The sequence below is a fragment of the Marmota monax genome, unplaced genomic scaffold (genome assembly GCF_021218885.2).
Source record: "Marmota monax isolate L192 unplaced genomic scaffold, Marmota_monax_Labrador192_F-V1.1 WCK01_AAM20220418_F8-fsc00108, whole genome shotgun sequence".
Lineage (NCBI taxonomy): Eukaryota > Metazoa > Chordata > Mammalia > Rodentia > Sciuridae > Marmota > Marmota monax.
The window spans coordinates 5112324-5131859 of NW_026694593.1; the positions used below are offsets into that span (position 1 = coordinate 5112324).

The 19536-nt window shown below is 53.9% G+C and overlaps 2 protein-coding genes across 9 annotated transcripts in view; one reads left to right on the top strand and one right to left on the bottom strand.

Annotated features, from left to right (window-relative positions):
• The window catches only part of Pi4kb (phosphatidylinositol 4-kinase beta), a 28537-nt gene extending 24559 nt beyond the window's left edge, over window positions 1-3978 (top strand). For 4 of the 6 annotated variants that reach the window (XM_046421823.2, XM_058571974.1, XM_046421824.2 and 1 more), the window contains 4 exons: window positions 1537-1669; window positions 1936-2056; window positions 2684-2746; window positions 3113-3978. In XM_046421823.2, coding sequence (XP_046277779.1) covers window positions 1537-1669; window positions 1936-2056; window positions 2684-2746; window positions 3113-3294 — 499 coding nt within the window. In that variant the 3' untranslated portion in view covers window positions 3295-3978. The remainder of the gene's footprint in view (window positions 1-1536; window positions 1670-1935; window positions 2057-2683; window positions 2747-3112) is intronic. The other 2 variants (XM_058571976.1, XM_058571977.1) reach the window with 1 other exon arrangement.
• A 195-nt stretch (window positions 3979-4173) lies between these two features.
• Znf687 (zinc finger protein 687) lies at window positions 4174-13583 on the bottom strand. Of its 3 annotated transcripts, none has more exons than XM_046421819.2 (9): window positions 12863-13583; window positions 7545-9688; window positions 7221-7399; window positions 6705-6881; window positions 6449-6611; window positions 5983-6315; window positions 5748-5860; window positions 5417-5558; window positions 4174-5306 (listed from the first exon to the last, which is right to left on the bottom strand). In XM_046421819.2, the coding sequence occupies exons 2-9, from the start codon at window positions 9669-9671 to the stop codon at window positions 4809-4811; spliced, it is 3732 nt and encodes a 1243-aa protein (XP_046277775.1). In that variant the 5' UTR covers window positions 9672-9688; window positions 12863-13583; the 3' UTR covers window positions 4174-4808. The 3 variants fall into 3 exon arrangements, with proteins under 3 accessions (XP_046277775.1, XP_046277777.1, XP_046277776.1); XM_046421821.2 differs by lacking the exon at window positions 12863-13583 and adding an exon at window positions 12659-12771; XM_046421820.2 differs by lacking the exon at window positions 12863-13583 and adding an exon at window positions 11353-11807.
• Between the last annotated feature and the right edge of the window lie 5953 nt (window positions 13584-19536).

The following is a 19536-nucleotide window of genomic DNA, read 5'->3' on the forward strand; positions in this document are numbered from 1 at the left end:
CTTTCCTCCTGGAGCCAAGTCTGGTAGTTAGTGTAGGAGAGAAATTAGCCTTGGGATCTTAAGAAGCGAGTCAGTTATTTGACTTCTCAGGGCTGTTTCCTCACCTGTAAAAGGGAGCAGGACATCTCATAGTCTTTCTGGCCCTCAGTGTTGTGCAGGTGCTGCTAAATCTTTAATGTTTTTCCAGAGGGGGAGGATTCAGGTGGGACTTGTTCTCCCTTTTGGTCCTTCCTGTTTAGGTCAGTCAGACCAGCCCCAGAGAAGGTGACCCTCAGACAGACTGTGAGCTCTTTGGACAGTGAGAAGGTTGGTTGTGCTGAATAGGCTAGGCTTCAAGTGCTTAGCATGTTAGTTGTTCTTTCTCCTGGCCATTCTAGTGGGAATGACAAAGACCTGGGCTTTACCTCCCTTCAACTCTTCTTCCCCTACAGCTGGCCTGCAGTACTTGCCTACTGGGGTGATTTTTGTGTTTTGGTGCTAGAGATTGATCCCACAGATGCTTTTAACCATAACTACATCCCCAGTCCTTTTTGTTTTTTGAGACAGGATCTTGCTACTTTGCTGAGGCTGGCCTGGAATTTATGATCCTCCTGCCTCAGTCTCTTAAATCACTGAGATTACAGTTGTGTGCCTGACACCTTTTGAGATTTTTAAATAATGATTTAAAACTTAACTGCTTGAAGCACACACACTATTTTACACTTAAACTTCAGAGTCTACTTGCCACTGATTGTTGTTTCTTCTGATGGGGCTTGATTTGCAGTGGGCTGATAGGGATTACAAATGAAACACAGGTGGATTAATTGGTTGATGGAGGTTTCCTACACAGCGAAGTGCCTGGCCTCTGTGACAGCTGGCTGGAGCCTCACAGGCCTTATTTCCTTGCTTCTGGATTCTCTACTAGATTGGGACTAGTTTGAATACTAAAAGTGAGATTTCTGGGAAATTGGGATAACCCTAAACTTCTTATTTTTGGTACCTGCGATTGAACCCAGGGGTATTTAACTATGAAGCCATATCACCAGCCCTTTTAATTTATTTTTTATTTTGGGAGTGGGTTTCACTAAATTGCTGAGGCTGACTTTGAACTTGTGGATCCTCCTGCCTCAGCCTCCTGCATCACTGGGATTACAGGTGTGTGCCATTGTGCTCTGCTAAATATTGTCATTAAGTTGTTAATAATAGGAATTTTAGACACCAGCTTTTGTTAGTGGTTTTCTCTTCTGCTTCCTTTCTTTTCACTGGTAGCTTTAGATCCTAGGAGACTGGACTCAGGATTATAGGCAGCAGAAAACATGGCAGGGGATGCCCCAGCCTGGTGTCCTATGGCCAGTGTGTTGCCGTTTTAAAGTCTGGTCTCAGGGGGCTGGGGTTGTGGCTCAGTGGTAGAGCACTCACCTAGCATGTGTGAGGCACTGGGTTCGGTCCTCAGCACCACATAAAGATAGATAAATGAAGGTATTGCATCGATCAAAAAAGATCCAGTCCCAGTAAGACTTACTATGACTCTTCCTCTCCTCTTTTTCTCTTCTTCAGACACAATGGGAATATCCTTTTGGATGCAGAAGGCCACATCATCCACATCGACTTTGGCTTCATCCTGTCCAGCTCACCCCGAAACCTGGGCTTTGAGACATCAGCCTTTAAGCTGACCACAGAGTTTGTGGATGTGAGTCAGGAAGCAGAGGCGCCTCAGGGTCACTGTTCTTTCTCTGCCATGGCAGGGGGAGCTGATGGGCTCCTCCCCGCTCCCCAATTAGGGATGAACAGAACAGAAATGGCAGTAAGTCAGGGTGAGGCAGGATTTCCCGAGTGGGGAACAGTGGAGTTTGGCATGATTGCTCTGGGAAAGGAAGCAGCACTTCTGGAAGGCTCACGGGACAGGGATCACTCCTACCATAGTCCTGTGGTGCACACACTCTTCTTCCTCCCCAGGTGATGGGTGGCCTGCATGGCGACATGTTCAACTACTATAAGATGCTGATGCTGCAAGGGCTGATTGCTGCTCGGAAACACATGGATAAAGTGGTGCAGATCGTGGAGATCATGCAGCAAGGTGGGCTGGGGAGAGCTCAGGGGCCTGTGGTACCCTCCGCATCCCCACTCAGGTTGAGGCCCTAGAGCTTAGGACTCCCATATCAAGATGCAAATTGGTTGTTGGGGGAGAGGGATCCAGCTCAATCCAGTGCCATTTCTCCTCCAGGACACTCTTCCTGACCCTGGCAGAGCTGGGCCTGGGAGGAAGAAGGGGCAGCAGAAACACCCTCCTTAGCACCCTCAGGGAGAAAAGAGCCCCATTTGTAGCCTCCTGGTCCTTCTGATGTCCCTATCCCTTTACCACCGAGTCTCTCAATCTCCTCCGTGCGTGGTTCTTCTCTTGACCCACTCAGGGGTTTCTACGTACTGGACTTTCCTCCCCATTCCACTTGACCTGCTTGCCCTGGCCTCTGCTCCCCCATGTCAGGCCGCCTTCCTTTCCCACTATTCACCTGTCCTGCTCTGAGCTGAATTTCTCATCTTTCTCCTCTACCCTGTCCGACCTCGATGTCCACTGTCTTGCCTAGGATCCCCTCCTGTGAGCTCCCCTGGGCCCCAGTCCTTGTCCCCCCTCCTCAAGGCTCCAGGTGGATACCACATCTAAGCTGCCAGTCTCCTCCTCCCCACCCCTGCCCCTGCCCCACAGGTTGTCGCCGTTGCTCAGGAGCATCCCCATCTGGCCCCATGATGACGGTGGCCCAGGTCATCTGTGAGTGTCAGACGTAGCATAGGCAGAGGCCTGCAACCAGATAAGTGTGCCCAGCTCAGGGCCCATCTCGAGTTTCTTCCTGGCCTTCCTTTTGGGCCCCGCAATTCTGCTCCCTCAACCCTTTCTATGGCCCTCTCCCCTCCTCTGCCCACATACCCTCACCTACAGAGGGGCTTAGAAGCACGGGATGCAGATGAGCTCAAGACAGGACCTCCCACCAGTTCCTCTTCTCTGCACAGAACGGACTCCACAGCTCTCGCGTGGGGAGGGAAGGGGCACTTCAGGAGTACCTGCCTGTGCTCCTGGGGTGGTGGCCACTGTACCTCCTTCCTATCCGGGATCCTCAGTCCCCACTCTTCCCTCCAGGCTCTCAGCTTCCTTGCTTCCATGGTTCCAGCACCATCCGCAACCTCAAAGAGAGGTTCCACATGAGCATGACCGAGGAGCAACTCCAGCTGCTGGTGGAGCAGATGGTGGATGGCAGCATGCGGTCCATCACCACCAAACTCTACGACGGCTTCCAGTACCTCACCAATGGCATCATGTGACACCCTCCTTCTTGGGCCTAAGAGTGGTGGGGGGATCCAGGGTACCCTCCTGGGAGAGCCCTTGTCTGGGAAGTCACAAACCAGGAAACCCCATCTACCCAACCATCCACCCAAGGGAAATGGAAGGCAAGAAATATAAAGGATCATGTGGTAACTGCGAGCGCTTGCCAGGGTGGGAGGAGCCGGCCATGGGGTGCAGGCTTGCTGGGGCTTCCCGCCCCTCATTGTGTATTACCATCTGACAGGTTCCAGGACTCCCTGCCCTCCAGAGAATAGAGGTGATGAATGCGAGGGGCACCTGGCCCTCCTCCCTCTCACCGGGACCTGAGAGGTTCTTTCCACAGGCTGCCCCTTATCTGTTCTGAGTCCCAGGAAGAGGGAAGGTTCTTGGTACTTAGGACTTGATCCTGTGGTTGGCCTTTGGCCATGCTGCTGCCTGACTCTAGATACTCTCCCAGGGACTGACCCCTGCCAGAGTTCCCCTTGATAGGAGGGCTCTGTCACAGGGTCCTGCACTTGCTGAGGTTCCCCATCAGTGGGATTGAGAAGGGGAATTACAATCCCTCCAGTTATTGAGGGTATTGACCTAGCCATGGGGAATTCCTACCCCTGATCCCTTCCTCATACCCAGGGAAACAGCTCTCAATTTTTTATTTTTTGTTTGAAATAAAGTCCTTAGTTAGCCATCTGTGTCATTTCTGAGTCTCTCCCTTTTTGGGGGTGAGTGAACAGATGCCTCAATGTCCAAGATACAAAAGGCACCCCACAGAAGAGGGGATGGCTTCTCCCTGCCTGTCTTGGTCAACACCACAGCTTCCCAGAGGACTCCTCCCCTCCCACCAAGTCCAGTGTTCAAGTCACATAAAAAGAGAAGCCTGATGGGGATTAAACCACAAGCAGTTTTAATGGTCTGGTTTTCTCCCATGTTAGTATTATTATTACTACAAGAATAAAGGATTCCTGAGAGCCTGTCCCCTCCTCTCCCCGGGCCCCCCGACAGGACTCATCCCACCAACCCCTCTGGATTTCTGGGGGAAAAGAAGACAAGTGAAAGGCACTGCAGGGGTGGGGGCTGGAGTGCCAGGGAGGGGGTGCTAGTGTGGGCCCAGCCCAGAGGAAGAGATCTCAGTCTGTGCCTGAAGGACTGGAGGGTGTGTCCAGGCCCCCTGTTCCCATCAGTCCTTCCCTGTGCCTGTCTAGCAGACTTACCAAAGTCCCACTCTCCTACCCACAGTGGCACACTGGGGGTGTGCAGCAGGAGCATAATTAGTGTTGGGTTCAGAAAGGAATGGAGGGCCCACTTGACTAGGGCCCAAGGGCCAAACCCAAAGAGGGGGGGTTGTAAATCACTATGATCCTGAAAAGCTTTCTCCTTTAGGGTTAGGAGGAGGAGAAGTGAACAAAACGTGTGTTAGTTTAACTCTCCAACCCAGGGGCCGGCGGCGGCAGCAGCAGCAGCAGTGAAATCCAGGCTCCCAGGGAGAGGGAGGGGCTGGTCAGCCCAGGGAGGCAGCCTAGTTGTCCCCACTGCCCCCCTGCCGAGCCCTAATGAACGCCATGCCATGTGTTCGGAAATGAGTCTTGAGATTGAGAGGGCTGTCACAGCTCTTGCCACAGACCTTACAGGTCAGTGGGCCTCCAGAACCAGGCAGGGGTGAATCTCCGCCCTCTGGGTCAGACCGTGACGGAAGAGGGGCCTCCTCCTCCCCATCCCCCAGCCCCAGGACACTGGCTCTGCCCACACCCCGTCTCTTCTTGTGACTGATAAAACGGTGCCGGCTCAAAGAGCCAGGGGAGGCGAAGCACAGGCCACAGTCGAGGCACTGCTGGGCACCACCATCCACCCTCAACCCCACCACAAGACTCTGTTCAACTGAGCTACCGCCCCGATAGCGCAGGGGACCATGGCCTCCTGACCCAAGGCCACCTCTGGGGGACTTGGCTGGGGGTGTTGTGCTGTCAGGCTCCTCACTGCATGAGTCGGAAGACTGGCGGCGTTTCCGTCCTGGGCCCTGAAGAAGAGCAGAAGGAAACGGGCCTCACCATCTCCCGTGTCCCTGGCAGCCAACCCTGCAGCCTCCCGCTCCCGTGGGCTAACACAGCAGGCCGGGCTTCTGCCTACCTGACCTCTGGCACCAGGCCCCCGAGCCAGGGCACCCCCTCGGCCAGGGGACTGGTCCCCGAGCTGCAGGCCATGCCGGACCTGGACGTGCTTCTCCAGGATCAGGCGGCTGCTGAAGGTGCGCTTTCCCTCTGTGCAATACCTGGGAGGGGAGAGGGGGGAGGGATGGCACCAGGGACACAGCCAAGGGCCTGGGGTTCCTGTGAGGCCATGGCTGCCAGAGCAATTGGAGGCCTCAGCCAAAGGGCAAGTGGGGAGCACCCTAGGAAGTTCAGGGGTGCAGGTGGGGTTCCCTACCAGGCAGGAGGAAGGGAGGGGGAGCAGGGGTTACCTGCATGGGTACACTCGCTTGATCCCCTCGTGATTGACCCTGACGTGGCGTCTCAGGCTGGGGGCGGAGCAGAAGGACCGCTCACACAGGCGACAAGGGAACTTCTTCACCGACTGGGAGAGCAGGGGGTGGGAGGTGAGAGCCAGGCTCTGGGGGGGCCCCATTCCCACTGGCCCACAGGCCAATCCCAAGGCTGCCCCCCCAGCCCCTCCCCCAGGGCCAGGCTCCCACTCACCTTGCCATGCTCCTTCTTCATGTGAGCCACATATTCATCCCGCTCAGGGAACCAGGAGTGACAAAGGCCACAGGTCCAGCCCCCAGGCCCCCCACCCCCACCCTTGACGCCTTTGCTCCCCAGTTCCCGCCTGGGTCGTTTGGTTGGGCGGGGTGGCTCAGGGGAGCTTGGCAGTTCCTCTTCTTCTGAAGATGAGGACGACTCCTCAGTGGCAGGGGCTGTCCCGCCCCGGGACACCGCCAGCTCCTCAGGCTCAGTCTTGGGAGTCAGAAGGGCGCCTCCAGCCCCTTTGCCAGCAGTCTCCTCCCCCAAGCGCCCAGACTGGTGGGTGTTCTGTAAGAGGGAGACAGGGGCACAGCTGCTTGTGGGAGAAGCTGGCTTTGCAAAGCTCCCACTTCCCGAGGGCTGTGACCCTAGCTCAGGTCAGCCCAGCTGAACAGCCCTGCTCGGCCCTCTGCTCTGGTACCTTGAGGTGCTCCAGCATGGTCCTTTTCTGGGCAAAGAGGAGGGGACAAGATGGGCACTTAAAGACACTGACACGCTGAGGCAGCAAGTGCTGGTCAAAGTGAGAGGTGAGGAGGGGCTTGTGAGTGAAGACCGTGTCACACATGGCGCACTTGTAGATGAGCCTGTGGGGCGGGGGGGGGGGGGGGGGACAGTGCGGCATCAGGCAGAGATGGGTGGCCCTGGCTCCACCCCTCCGCGCCCTCCACAGGTCTCACTTGGCTTGCTGCGTGAGGAAGCTGGGGTGCTGGGAGTAGAGGTGGGCGTGGGCGCTGGGTGCGGACTTGAAGGCCATGGGGCAGATGGGGCACTTGTGGAAAACCTCGCAGTGCGAGGCCTGGATGTGGGACTTGATGGAGTTCACACCCCCGAACACCACTGCGCAGCTAGGACACCTTGGGGAAGAAGCCGGAGGCAAGGTGGTGAGAGGGCGCGTCTCCACACCCACTCCCCACCCATTTATCCCCAAAGCCTGGTGGACTCCAGGAAGGCAACCAGTGGTGGAGGAGCACCAGCAACGTGGAGGGGGACCGGCCACCGAAGGCCGCGGAGGCAGCGCGGGAACCCCATCCTCACGGGGAAGGACTGGAGGGCAGGGCCGGAGTCTCAGGGCTGAGTCTGCCAACACAGCAGAGCTGAGGGGTACCGAGGACGGCGTTCTCTGAGGCCATCTGAACAGTTAGTGCCGAGACGCACGAGACCTAAAGTTCTACAAGGGGAGGGGTCCGAGGCACCTGTATCCCACACGGCGAGAGAAATGCAGACAGGCCTCCCGCAGGTGGGTCTGAAAATTGGCTTGCAGGAAGTTGCCCCCACACTCAGGGCAGACGTGGGGGGGTCGGTTCTTATGCGTGCGCTGGTGGGCACTGAAGCTGCAGCGATTGGGGAGCATCATGGGGCAGGATGGGCACACCTGTCGAGGGGGTTATTAAACAAGGTAAGTCCATGGGGTGGGACTTGTCCCCTATTACTCCTGTTGTTCAGGCCCCCAACACCCTGGATCCTATCCCCACGGCATCTGGTTGTTCCCACCCCAGAGGAACGTAAAGGCAACTCACGTTGCTGGTGGCCCCAGGGACAGGGGGCCCAGGTTGCTGGAAATGGGCTGCCATGCCAGCCTTGTCCCGGCACTGTTCCTTGCACTCCAGGCAGCGAAAGCACGTGTAAGCAGAGGTGGCAGGGGCAGCAGGCGGCTCTGTTGAAAGTGGCAGCACGGGGGCCTCGGTGGCAACTGCAGTAACGGCGGAAGAGGTGATGGCTGCCTCACTCTTGCCCAAGACAGGCAAAGCCAGAGGTCCAATGGCAGGTGGGACAGCTACAGGCAGCAGAGGAGTGATGTCCGGCTGGCCCACCATCTGATCAAGGGCCACAGGCCTCATGACCAGGTGTGAGCACTGCATAACGAGCCCCTTGTCCTTGTGCTCCCGCGCGTGCAGGAGCAGGCTGCACTTGTTGAAGAAGACCAGGCGGCGGGCACAGTGGTTGCAGGTAACCTCGATGCGCATGCTCCGCCGGTCGTAGTGCCGTGCCAGGCTCTTCTCCAAGGAGAAGGCATCCCCACACTCAAGGCAGCGGTAGCCTGCTGGAGGCAGGGCCAGTCCAGCCTCGGCTGGCGGACTCAGGTTTGGCCTGTAGGCGGGCAGCAGGTTCTTGCTATTGAGGATCTTGTTAAAGGCCTCCACCAGGCTGGACTGGGTCCGCGAGATCACAGTGCCACTTGCTGTGCCTGGCCCACTGGCCGGCTTTGAAGGCTGCACCATCACTACTGAGGCACCATTGACCTTCTGCCCCCCTGCCCCCAGTCCTGTCCGCCCCTCAGCCTTGGGCAGGGCTTGGGGAACCAGGCCTAACACATTCTTAGCCATTGTCTTAGGGCTGGTGGCAGTTCCCCCAGGCAGAACTACAGCTTTACGGGCCACACTAGCTGCCATCAGCATAGCGGTGCTGGCATTTTGGATGGTGGCCACAGGCAGCACAGTGCCTTTCAGCCTCGTGCCATCACCCAATTGTACGCTCACCACCTTTGGACCCTCAGGAGTTGGAGTTACGGGGGACAGCTTCAGGAGGCTGGCTTCAGCCAGGAGGCTGGCCTCAGCCAGGAAGGCCCCCTCAGTCAAGGGGGTAGGGGGATCAGGATCGGAGGGGACCCGAGTTACAGTCCTTGTGATATTCCCACAAGATGTTTTAATGGTCTTGATCCGCACCTTGAGGGGCCGGGAGGAGCTGGAAGAGGCAGGGGAGTCATTGCTGTCCTCGTCTGCAGCCTCAGCTCCACTGGAAGGACTCTGGGGACTTCTCGGGGGAGACTTGTCCACTGGCCCCTCATCTTCTTCCTTCAGGGGCTTACAGCTGGGCACTTTAGGGGAAGGAGGAGGGCTCTGGTGCCCTGGGGACTGCTTGAAAAAGGGCACTCCTGCAACCTGGGGAGGGGAGGCACTGGCAGGATCCCCTGCAGCCTCAGGACTGGAGCCTGAGCCTTGCTGGCCCAGTCCCTGGGGATGATGGGGGCTGCAGCTGCCCTGCTTCAAGGTCCCAGGGGGTGGGGAAGAGCTCGGGGGCAACAGGGGTGGGCCATTCTCAGAGGCCAGCTCAAAGGGAGAGGGGAAAGGAGGTGGGGTCATGGCTCCCTCTGGAGGGGGAGAAGGTACAGGAGGAGGCAAGGGATCTGGGTGCTCCCCTGGTTCAGGCCCAAAATGAGCAAAAAGGTCCAAGGGAGCTTTGCTTTCCATGGCTTTTTCTTTCCAAGTACCCCCACTGGGAGGAGCAGGAGAGTGGGGGGTTCCTGGGAGGGATGGCTCAGGGCCCCCAAATCCATTTTGCATCACGCAAGGTCCCACAGGTCCTTCCTCAGTTCCCTCTTCAGCCTGGGCACCTTCTCCTCCTGAACCCCCAGCCAGGGTCTCCGGCGGCTCAGGACACACGGTGTTCTTGACAATAACGCTGACTGTGGAAATGTCCGATGGCGGCAGGCTGTGGTCAGAGGCCTGAGCTGAACCCTCAGGGTCATCCCCAGCTGTTGTGGCTATGTCTTCCGATTCACCTCCTGCACTGGTTTCTGACTTCTCGGGGACTCCTGGCCCCTCATTTTCTTCTGGCCCAGAATGGATGGCTTCATTTGCATCAATGTCAGGGATGTCAAAGGCAGCAAGGAGATCATCAAAATCAGGGGTCTTCATGTCCCCCATAGCGGAAGATCCTAGACCTGACGAAAAAGGACAAAATGAGATGCTTGAAATAGGGACCCTACGCCTTTTCTCTCAGGATCCCCTCCAACTTGGTACACCTCCACCATTCTGTGAATCCTAGAGGGCTGCTGGAAGTGCTTGGTACGCCAAACCCCCAAATCAAAGATGAGTATGTACATACCAGTGCAAGCACCAAAATCCAGAGAGAAAGAGGAAGGAAGACACTCGAGGAAACACTGAAGCTGGGCAGTGACTCAAGAGGCTGAGGCAGGAGGATGGCAAGTTCAAGGCCAGCCTCTGCAACTTCGCAAGACTTCCTCAAAATAAAAATTAAAAAGACCAGGAATAGGGGCTGGGGTTGTACCTCAGTGGTAGAGCGCTTGCCTCACACGTGTGAGGCACTAGGTTGGATCCTCAGCACCATATAAAAATAAATAAAATAAACATATTGTGTCCACCTTTAAAAAAAAATCTTAAAAAAACAAACAACAACAACAAAAGACTAGGGATGTAACTCAGTGATAAACTGCTTCTGGGTTCAATCCACAGTCAAAAAAAAAGAAAAAAGAAACAGAAGAGTAATGCAGATTGAGGGAGCTCAATGAGCCTCTAGGTTAGAACCAGTTCATCCCTTCCTGTGCCCAGCAGAGAACCAATCAATTGATACAGTAAGGAGGATGCGGACACAGTGTTCTCTAGGGTTACAGGTTCATTCATGTCAGCATGGGATCAACTCATATTCTTCGTGGAACTCTTGTATCTGTACAAAAGGGCAGTGAGCAACTTATGCCAACGCTTAAGAAATTGTTCTAGTTTAGCTTTATCATGGGCCTTTATCACAAGCAAATCATTTTTGCTGTTTGAGAGGAAACGAGTAATCCATGTATCACAGGGTTATTCTGAGTATGATATTAAAATCTAAACGTGAGAATTAGACCCAGAATACGATTTACTATTTCAGCTGGACCAAACAAGGACATGTAAGGTGGAGAAGGAGCTCGGAGGCAACACGCGCCAGACATTTAGGGATGGGGTCTGAAACAAAAGTCGGGGGTCATGCAAAGCAAGTCTGGAGCACGAGGGGCCGGCCATCACTGCACCTGTCTAGCTTGGTCAGCAGGGAGAAACAGACGCAGGGAAGTCACACAAGAGACCAAGATGGAAAGAACAAAACAGGGAAAGAGAAAGACAAAGGGAAGAAGGACAGAAGGCAAAATGGTGTCGGCAGCCTAGTCACAAGGGCCCAGCCTAGGTCTCTCCTGTCACAAACACCTGCTGCTGGCTCACCTCCTTCCCCAGAGTACCCCTCCCTCCTCCCATCTTGCTCTCCCAGGGCTAAAACTCCAGGGTACAAGCTTATCCAGCACAACTGGCCCAATGGAGAAAGCCAGCTCTCTCCCCTGCCATTTCTCCTCAAGTCTATCCCTGACTCAAAACTCCCCTTTCCTTTCAATTTTCCTTTGAAAACAGCAGCTCAGGGAATCTCCACCAACCTCCTGGCCTGGCCCACTGCAAAAAATGTCCCATAAGACTTAGGTGACACTAAACCAACAAGGAGACTAGATCAGTATGTGAGACCTGGTCTATCCTCCACCAGTTGTTCCCCTTGAGTGAAGAAGTCTCTCCCCTCACACTCTCCCTGCCCAGGATGCAAGCCATTTCCCAAGGCCAATTCTCTCACCTCTTTCCAGCCTTCAGACTGTAACTGGAGATAGTCCCAGCAGGTGGCAGCTGGCATTGCTCAGACTACAGTGGGGGTGGGGGAAAGGGTACCAACTAAAGGAAGAAAGGGGAGCCTTCCCTGCACCTTGACCCCCCCCCCCCCACGCACACACACTGAATTCTGCAGACTTAAACAAAGCGCCAGCCTCTGCCTGATGAACAGGTAGAACCCCTATAGCCTGGTTCTGTCCGGACCAGGAGAGGCCTAGGCTACCTTCTCCTCAGGCCCCCAGCAAAGTAGCCTGGTGGAGCGCGGAACAGTGAGAAAACACCTGCGAACTTGCTTCTCCCACCCACCTTTCCCAATGACGAGCAAGTGACTTAGAGGTCATCCGATAGCCACCTGGAGCAGCCAGTTGACCCAGCGGCGGAGCTCAAGGCCGAAGAGGCTCCCCACTCCAAAGCCCAGGCCTTTCTGCGGCTGCTGGCTGCTGCACCCGTCTCTAGGTCTCTCATCTCCCCCCCCCCCCGCCCCCTTTTCCCTCTGTTCTTCCTCAAACGCCAAAGGAAAGGGCTTAACAGGAAGAGGGTGCGCGGGCCCGGGTCGGGTGGGGGCTCCACTGCCCTCGGCCCAGGCCCAGGCCTGCTGCGCAGAGGAGGGCGAGGGGCGGGAGCCTGGCTGGGGTCGATTAGGTTGCGGCCAAACTGGGCAGCGGGCGGAATTAAGTCCCTGCCATCTGCCGAGGGCTGGCGCGGGGAGCAAGTCCGGGATTGCGGAGAGGGGGCGGGATGCACATACAGGAAACTAGAGGGAAACTGAGGCAAGCGGCACTCCTTCTGCTCCCACCGGCCGGGCCTCGACCAGGCCAGGCCCTCTGGGAGCTGCCCCACAGCACCCCGCGGCCCAGAACCACACTGGAAGGTGGGGAGCGCGCACGGAAAAGGGGAGGGGGCGGTCCCAGCAGGACTCCCAGCGCTCCGGACCGGGTCGGACCCAACTCGGACCTCGTTTCTCCCCTCCGTGCGGGGCGCAGCCTCCTCCCCGCGCGGACTCCCCGAGGCTCCGGAGGCTGGGGAGCAGGGGGCGGGCGCGCGGCGGGCCCGGGGCGCTCGTGGAATCCTGCGGGGCCCGGACGCGGACTCGCGCCCAGTGGGGATGAACGCTCCGCGCCGGCCGGGCCCAGTTCCCCCGCCCCCACCCCGGGCTCGGACACCATTTTAGGTCGCGACATCCTGCAGCCTTCGGTCCCCGGGCCGCACTTCGGTTGCCTCTCGGGCTAGGGGCGCCAGGACTTGGGGGTCCCCGACCCTTCCTCCACGTTTACCCGGCTAGGGGCTGTGCTTTCAACAGGCTGTGAGTTTCGCCCATCCGCCCCGGGAGACAGAGGTGGTGCCGGGCCTCCCAACCAGCCGCCCCAGGGGGCGGCGCGGAGAAGGGGTAGTTGACCAAGTGGGGGAGGGGCGGGGGCATTTACCCGCCCCCCCAGGGGGCGGGGCCGAGGGCGGGTATTCGCCCCAAGCGAGCTTACCTGTTCGGTTCCTAGTGCGGGCCCAAACCCGGCCGTCTCTACCCTGCTCCAGCCGCCAGCGCTGCCGCCGTCGCCGCCCTCCCCGCGGCCGCCGCTACTTCCTGCTTCTCTCCGGTTTGGCCTCCCCCTCCCTCACACTCCCTCCGCGCTCCTGGTCTGGGCTGCCCGCTTTCACACTCGCCATTGGCCAGCACCTCGGTCGTTCAGTACTGCGCCCCTCCCAGGCTCACACTGGGTTGGCCTTAAGTACTGCCGCTCGGAACTAACCCCGCACAGTCCTCTCATCCTCGTTGGGCAGGGGACCTGGGCCCTCTGAAGAAGCCTGATCTCATTGGCTGCGCCCTAGTCCACCTGCCCCATCGGCAGATCTCCAAAAGCGATTGGCCGCTGCTACTGTCGCTTAGAAAAGAGCGAGCCGGACTCCCTGCTTTCCGCCAGGAGGCGTGGCTGTCCAGAGGCGTCTCCGCCCCCTCACTCCCTATTGGCTGCTGGAAGCTGGAAGCTGCGGTTCACTAAAGCAAATTTAAAGAACTCTGAGCTTGTGTGCAGTGGGCACTTTAAGGAGAATCTCCTCGAATCCCAGTGGAAAGTGGATACCGAGATCTGTGTGCGCTGAGCTGCACTCCAGTGCCAGTGATGCAGTGCAGAAGTCCCCGAATGGGACACCACCCCAAACATTACGTCATCTGGTTGACCATTGCCTCGCGCGCTTCCCACTGCCTACAGCGTTTCATGATCTGGATGGATGAGATCCTCACGCGGACCAGCTCCTGGGCGATGGCGTCACCCGCGCTCCTCCCTCTGCGGGAGGGCTTGGACCGGGCTTGGGCTTTGGAATGTGGAAGGAACTGGGATCTGGGGGCTGGGACGGGCTTGCGGACCGGAAGTGGGGGAGAGGTGACGTTGGGAGTGCTGGCGTGGCCTGGGCCGTGTCCCAAGAGATCTTAGGGTAGCATGCTGATAGGTCTCCTAAGCCCTGGAGGGAGGGACCCCAGAGCGCTTTCCCATTTAGGAGCTCTCTTGCCCCGCCCCCAGCACGAGGCGGGGGTGGGAACCAGGTTGAGCTTTCCCGCGCTCGCTTGCCCCGCCCCCGGAGGCGGGGCCGAGGGAGGAGTTGTGCGAGGACGAGCCGCTCGTGCGCCCTCGAGTAAACCCCGCTGCGGAGCGCGTCCGCCAGCCAAGCGCGCCGCGTGCGCGCCGGCCCTCCCGCCGGTCCTCCCGCGCACCTCCGCGCCCCGCCGCGCGGCAGCTGCTCCCGAGTGGCCGGTTTTTATGAGAGTCTGTTCCCGGACCGTGGGGGCCTGGGCACTGGGCCCCGCACTCTCAGGAGCTCCCTGGGAGTTCCCGTGGATATAAGGCTGCTTCGACGCGTGAATCGACCTGGAGGGAACTTGGGGCCCGCACTTCGCGCGCGGTGACGTCGGCAAGTCGATCGATCTCTCCGGAACTGTTTTCTCGTGGGTAAAGTTGGGATTGCGGTAGCCACCTGCCGAGATTATTTTTGTGAAGATGAAGAGTTTACAATGTACCGGTGATTTATAAAGTGATGACAGATGCGATTAACGCAGCCCCGACACACACGCGCGCGCGCGACCCTGGAGTCCCCTCTCTCTGGCTGCCCACAGTTGCCCCAGTTCACAGCGATCTTTCTTGGCTCAACAGCTAGTTAGGGGTCCCTTACTGGATGCAACCAACCGGCATTCCTTCTCACCCTCTTTCTGAATCTCCCAGTAGGTGTAACAATCACTACTCATATTTGTGTACTATGCGTGATCTACGATTAGAATTTTATGCATATAAACTCATTGATCTTTATCACAACCCCGGAAGGAGGTACTACTGTGATTATAGCCGTTTTACTTAAAGAGGAAACTGAGGCACAGACAGGCTAGGTTAGGTGATTTATCCAAAGTCAAAGGCAATAGAGTTAATTGTAAGAGTACAGAAAACTGAACACTGAATTTTACAGACTCTCTTGCCATAAGGGTTCTAGATAGAAGTTTGTTCTTCAGTCCATACAGTATTCATTCATTTAGAAATATTTTGCCAGGCACCTTGGCGCTCACCTGTAATCCTGGCAAGTTCAGGCTGAGGCAAGAGGATCACAAGTTCAAGGCCAGCCTCAGCAACTTAGCAAGCCCCTGTCCTAAAATTAAAAAATAAATAAAAGATCGAGGGATGTGACTTAGTGGTAGAGCATCCCTGGGTTCAAACAAATGCCACAAAAATAAAACAACAACAAAAGACACTGGGGTCCGGGTGTAGATCAGTGGTAGAGTGCTTGCCTAGCATGCTTGAGGTCCCGGGTTTGATCTCCAGCACTGGGGGCAGGGGAGACGCAAGGGAAGGTGGTAAGTAGGATGGTGGGATGTGAGAGAAAAAACTCAACTGTATGGGGACTGGGGAAACACAAGAATGATGTGCTGGGAAGTCTAAAGGAGAAGCAAGCGTCAGGGATTAGGCCAATAGCTCAATTTCAGTCATGTTGAGTTATTAAATATCCAAGTAGGGATTTGAGTGTCATCAGCTTACATATGGTATTTAAAGCCCAAATTAGAGTAGATTAAATCATCAAGGGAGTGTGCATAGAAAGGAGAAAAAGTCCACAGACAGCCATGGTTTAAAGCCAGAAATGAGAAGTGCAAGCAAAGGAGACTGAGAGGAAAGGGAGGAGGGAGGAAGCCAGAAGAGAGCCTAAACTTGAACACAAAGTCTTCAAGACAGAGGAAAGAATGATAAACTGCGAGATGCCACTAAGGTAACAAGTAGGATGCGAACTGCCCAATGGCTTAAAACAAAGTTGGGGGCTGAGGTTGAGGCTCAGTGGGAATGCTTGCCTAGCATGTGTGAGGCACTGGGTTTGATTCTCAGCCACGGGAGGCTGAGGCAGGAGGATCTCAAGTTCAAAACCAGCCTCAGCAAAAGTGAGGCACTAAGCAACTCAGTGAGACCCTGTCTCTAAATAAAAGACAGAATAGGGCTGGGATGTGGCTCAGTGATAGAGTGCCCCTAGATTCACTCCCCAGTGCCAAGAAAAAAAAAATTTTTTTAAGGAAAGGGAGAAACAGAGAGGTAACTAGAAGGAAAAGAACCCTGATGAAAGGACTTGTATGTATGTGGTGCTGGGGATTGAACCCAAGGGCACTCTACCACTGAGCTATACCCCAGCCCTTTTATTTTTATTTTGAGACTGCTGAGGCTAGTCTTGCAATCCTCTTGCCTCAGCCGCCCAAGTAGCTGGGATTACAGGTGTGTGCCACCATGCTTCACTTAGCTTGTTTTTTTTATTGCTATATCATATTGAATTTTATGAGTCAGCTACAATTTATCCATTGTACTATTGGTGGTCATTTCAGTTGTATGCAGTTTGGGGTTATTATGAATGGAATTAATTATATACATATATATATATATAAAGTTCATATATGTAATATGAATTATATACTAATTCTGTATTATATAATAACGTATGTGATATAATATATTAGTTATACATAATTCATATATATAATATGAAATTTTATATATATATATATATATATATATAAATTATTTTTGGTACCAGGGGTGCTTTACCCTTGAGCTACATCCCCAGCCCTTTTTATTTTTTTAATATATTTTTAATTTTTTTGGTACCAGGGTCACTCAGCCACTGAGCCATATCCCCAGCTCTTTTTTATATTTTATTAGAGATAGGGTCTCACTAAGTTGCTGAGGCTAGGTTTGAACTCATGATCCTCCTGCCTCAGCCTCCCAAGTGGCTGGGATTATAGGCATGCACCACTATGCCCCACACCTTTTTATATTTTTTATTTTGAGACAGAATCTTTCTGAGTTGTTTAGGGCCTCACTAAGTTGCTGAGGTTGGCCTCAAACTTGCTATCTTCTTGCCTCAGTGTCCTGGTACATTCTACCACTGAGCTAAGCCGAGATTCTGTTCTCGTGACTAAAAGGCTCAGGGGTCACTCTAGATTATTGCCACTTACAGGAAAAGTGAGCCATCAAGACCACCATTACATGAGAAGAATAGAGTCTAGCCAAGCCCTCAGCCTCCTGCTCCCCACTCCAGAACACTCTCATTCAGAGATACTCCCTCTTGAAAAATGGAAGTCCCATTAGCTGGGCAGATACATGTGGTCCTAGCTATTCAGGAGGCTGAGACAAGAGGATCTCTTGAGTCCAGGAGCCAGACTAGGCAACAAACTGAGACCCTGTCTGGGGAAGAGGGAAAAAAAAGAAAAAATAGGTGAAAAAAAACCTGCAAGTTCTCACTCCTCGGGAACCCAGCATTCCCTCCTCAGTCCACAGTTGCTCCCTGATGTCGGACAACTCTGAATGTGTGTCACATGAGCCAGATCTCCCACCTGAGCCCCACGGGTCTGGAAATGTTACAGGTCTTCCAAGGCCCCGTGATGAGAACCAGATTCACTGTTTCTACTGTACACTCTCTTGTCACTGGCCCCCACACGGACACCCAGGAGTTGTCTCCTATCACCAGGGTGATCAATCAGACCTTTCGATTCCACCTCCTTAATATTTTTCAAATCCAAGTTCCCTGCCCCAGCCCAGGATCCTAACCCTTGTTCCAAGTCACCATCATGTCTAGCCTGACTGTTTAACACATTTCTAACCTTTGCCCTACCCTAATTGAGGATTTTTTTCTATAAAAGAAAACTAAACATGTATATGCTTAAACCTCTTTATGCTCTCGAGTCACCTGCACCATGAAGCCCAAACTCCTTGGCATGTCATACCAGACACTCCATGAGCTGTGTCTCTTTTAGCCTCATACCCCACCACTCCCTGCACCCTGTACAGTACCAGACCACTTGGCAGATCCCAAAATATGCTGTTTGATACTTTTGCACTATAGTTCTGTCTCCCGATGGTTCACTTTACCTTTCTTTGTTTGCCTGGAAAATTCCTCTCTTCCTTTAAAGCTGTGCTAGTGAGCTCAGGATGCGGCTCCGTGGTAGAGACACATGCCTAGCATGCATGGGGCCTGGTTCAATCCCTAACACCATGCATACAAAAAGAAAAGTAAATTTTGGGGGGGTACCGGGGACACTCATCCACTGAGCCACCTCCAGCCCTGTTTTGTATTTTATTTAGAGACAGGGTCTCACTGAGTTGCTTAGCGCCTTGCTTTTGCTGAGGCTGGCTTTGAACTCGGGTTCCTTCTGCCTTCACCTCCCCCAGCTGAGATTATAGGCATGTGCCACCAAGGCCTGGCTACAAAAAAAGTTAATTAAAGTCATGGTAGCACTATGCTGTATGCACAGCTCTGCTTCTGAACCTATCCTGACATTATGATTCATATTTAGTCATTTTCTTGCTCTCACTGGACTGAAGCATTCTCCTCCTGCCAGTAGTACTGGGGATTGAACCCCGGGTCTCTTACATGCTGAGCAAGCACTTTACCACTGAGCCACATCCTAGACCCTGCTTGTTTGTTTGTTTATTTATTTATTTTTATAATTTTTTTTTTTTAGTTGTCAGTAGATCTTTTGTTTTATTTATTTGGTGCTGAGGATCAAACCCAGTGCCTCATGCATGCCAGGCAGGTGCTCTATACCACTGAGCCACAACTCCAGCCCTGGTTTAGTTTATTTTGAACAGGGTCTTGCTAAATTGCCCAGGTTGGCCTTGAAGTTGGGATGCTGCCTCAGCCTCCCAAGTAGCTGGGATTACACAAGTGCTTTGTCTCCCCTACACTCTAAAAAAGTAAATTTAGCTTTGACTGAGAAAGGAAGATTCTGCCAGGTGCTGTGGTGCATGCCTTTAATACCAGCTACTGCGAGGCTGAGGCAGGAGGATCACACACAAATTTGAAGCCAGCGTGAGCAGTTCAGCAAACCCTGTCTCAAACAGGGCTAGGGATGGAGCTTAGTGGTAGAGTGGTAGAATGCCTAGCATGTGTGAGGCCCTGAGTTCAATTCTCAGTATGGGGGCAGAAGGGGAATCTGCCCTGCCATTTATCAAGCTGGGACTGAAACACACACACACATACACACACACACACACACACAACTACAAAGTTCACAGGAAGCAATATTTCTCCCAACGTATGCAGTAATAAAGTTCATAACAAACCCTTTTTTGTGACTACTGCTTTCTTACTAAGAAATTTGGGGGCTACAGTTGTGGCTCAGTGGTAGAGCGCTTGCCTAGCATGTGTGAGGCACTGGGTTCGATTCTCGGCACAACATATAAAAAAATAGATAAATAAAGGTCCATCAATAACAAAAACAATAAAAATATTTTTTGAAAAAAGAAATATAAATAAATAAAATTTTGTTCTCTAAAATCATAGTCTATAAGAAATATTGCCATTTGAAATCTTGTCAGTAAAAATGAATCATTCTACTCTTTGTAAAAATTTTTAAATTTATTATACATGCAGTAGAATGCATTTTGATACATCATACATAAGTGGAGTATAACTATTCATCTGTCTGGTTGTACACAATGTAGAGTTACACAGGTCTATGCACAAGGGTAATAATGTCTGATTCTACTATCATTCCTACCCCCATGCCCCCTCCCCACCCTTCACTCCCCTCTTTCTAGTCCAAAATACCTCTATTCTGCCTCTCCTCATTGTGAATTAGCATCCACATATCAGAGAAAAAAATTGGCCTTTAGCTCTTTGGGATTGGCTTATTTTGCTTAGC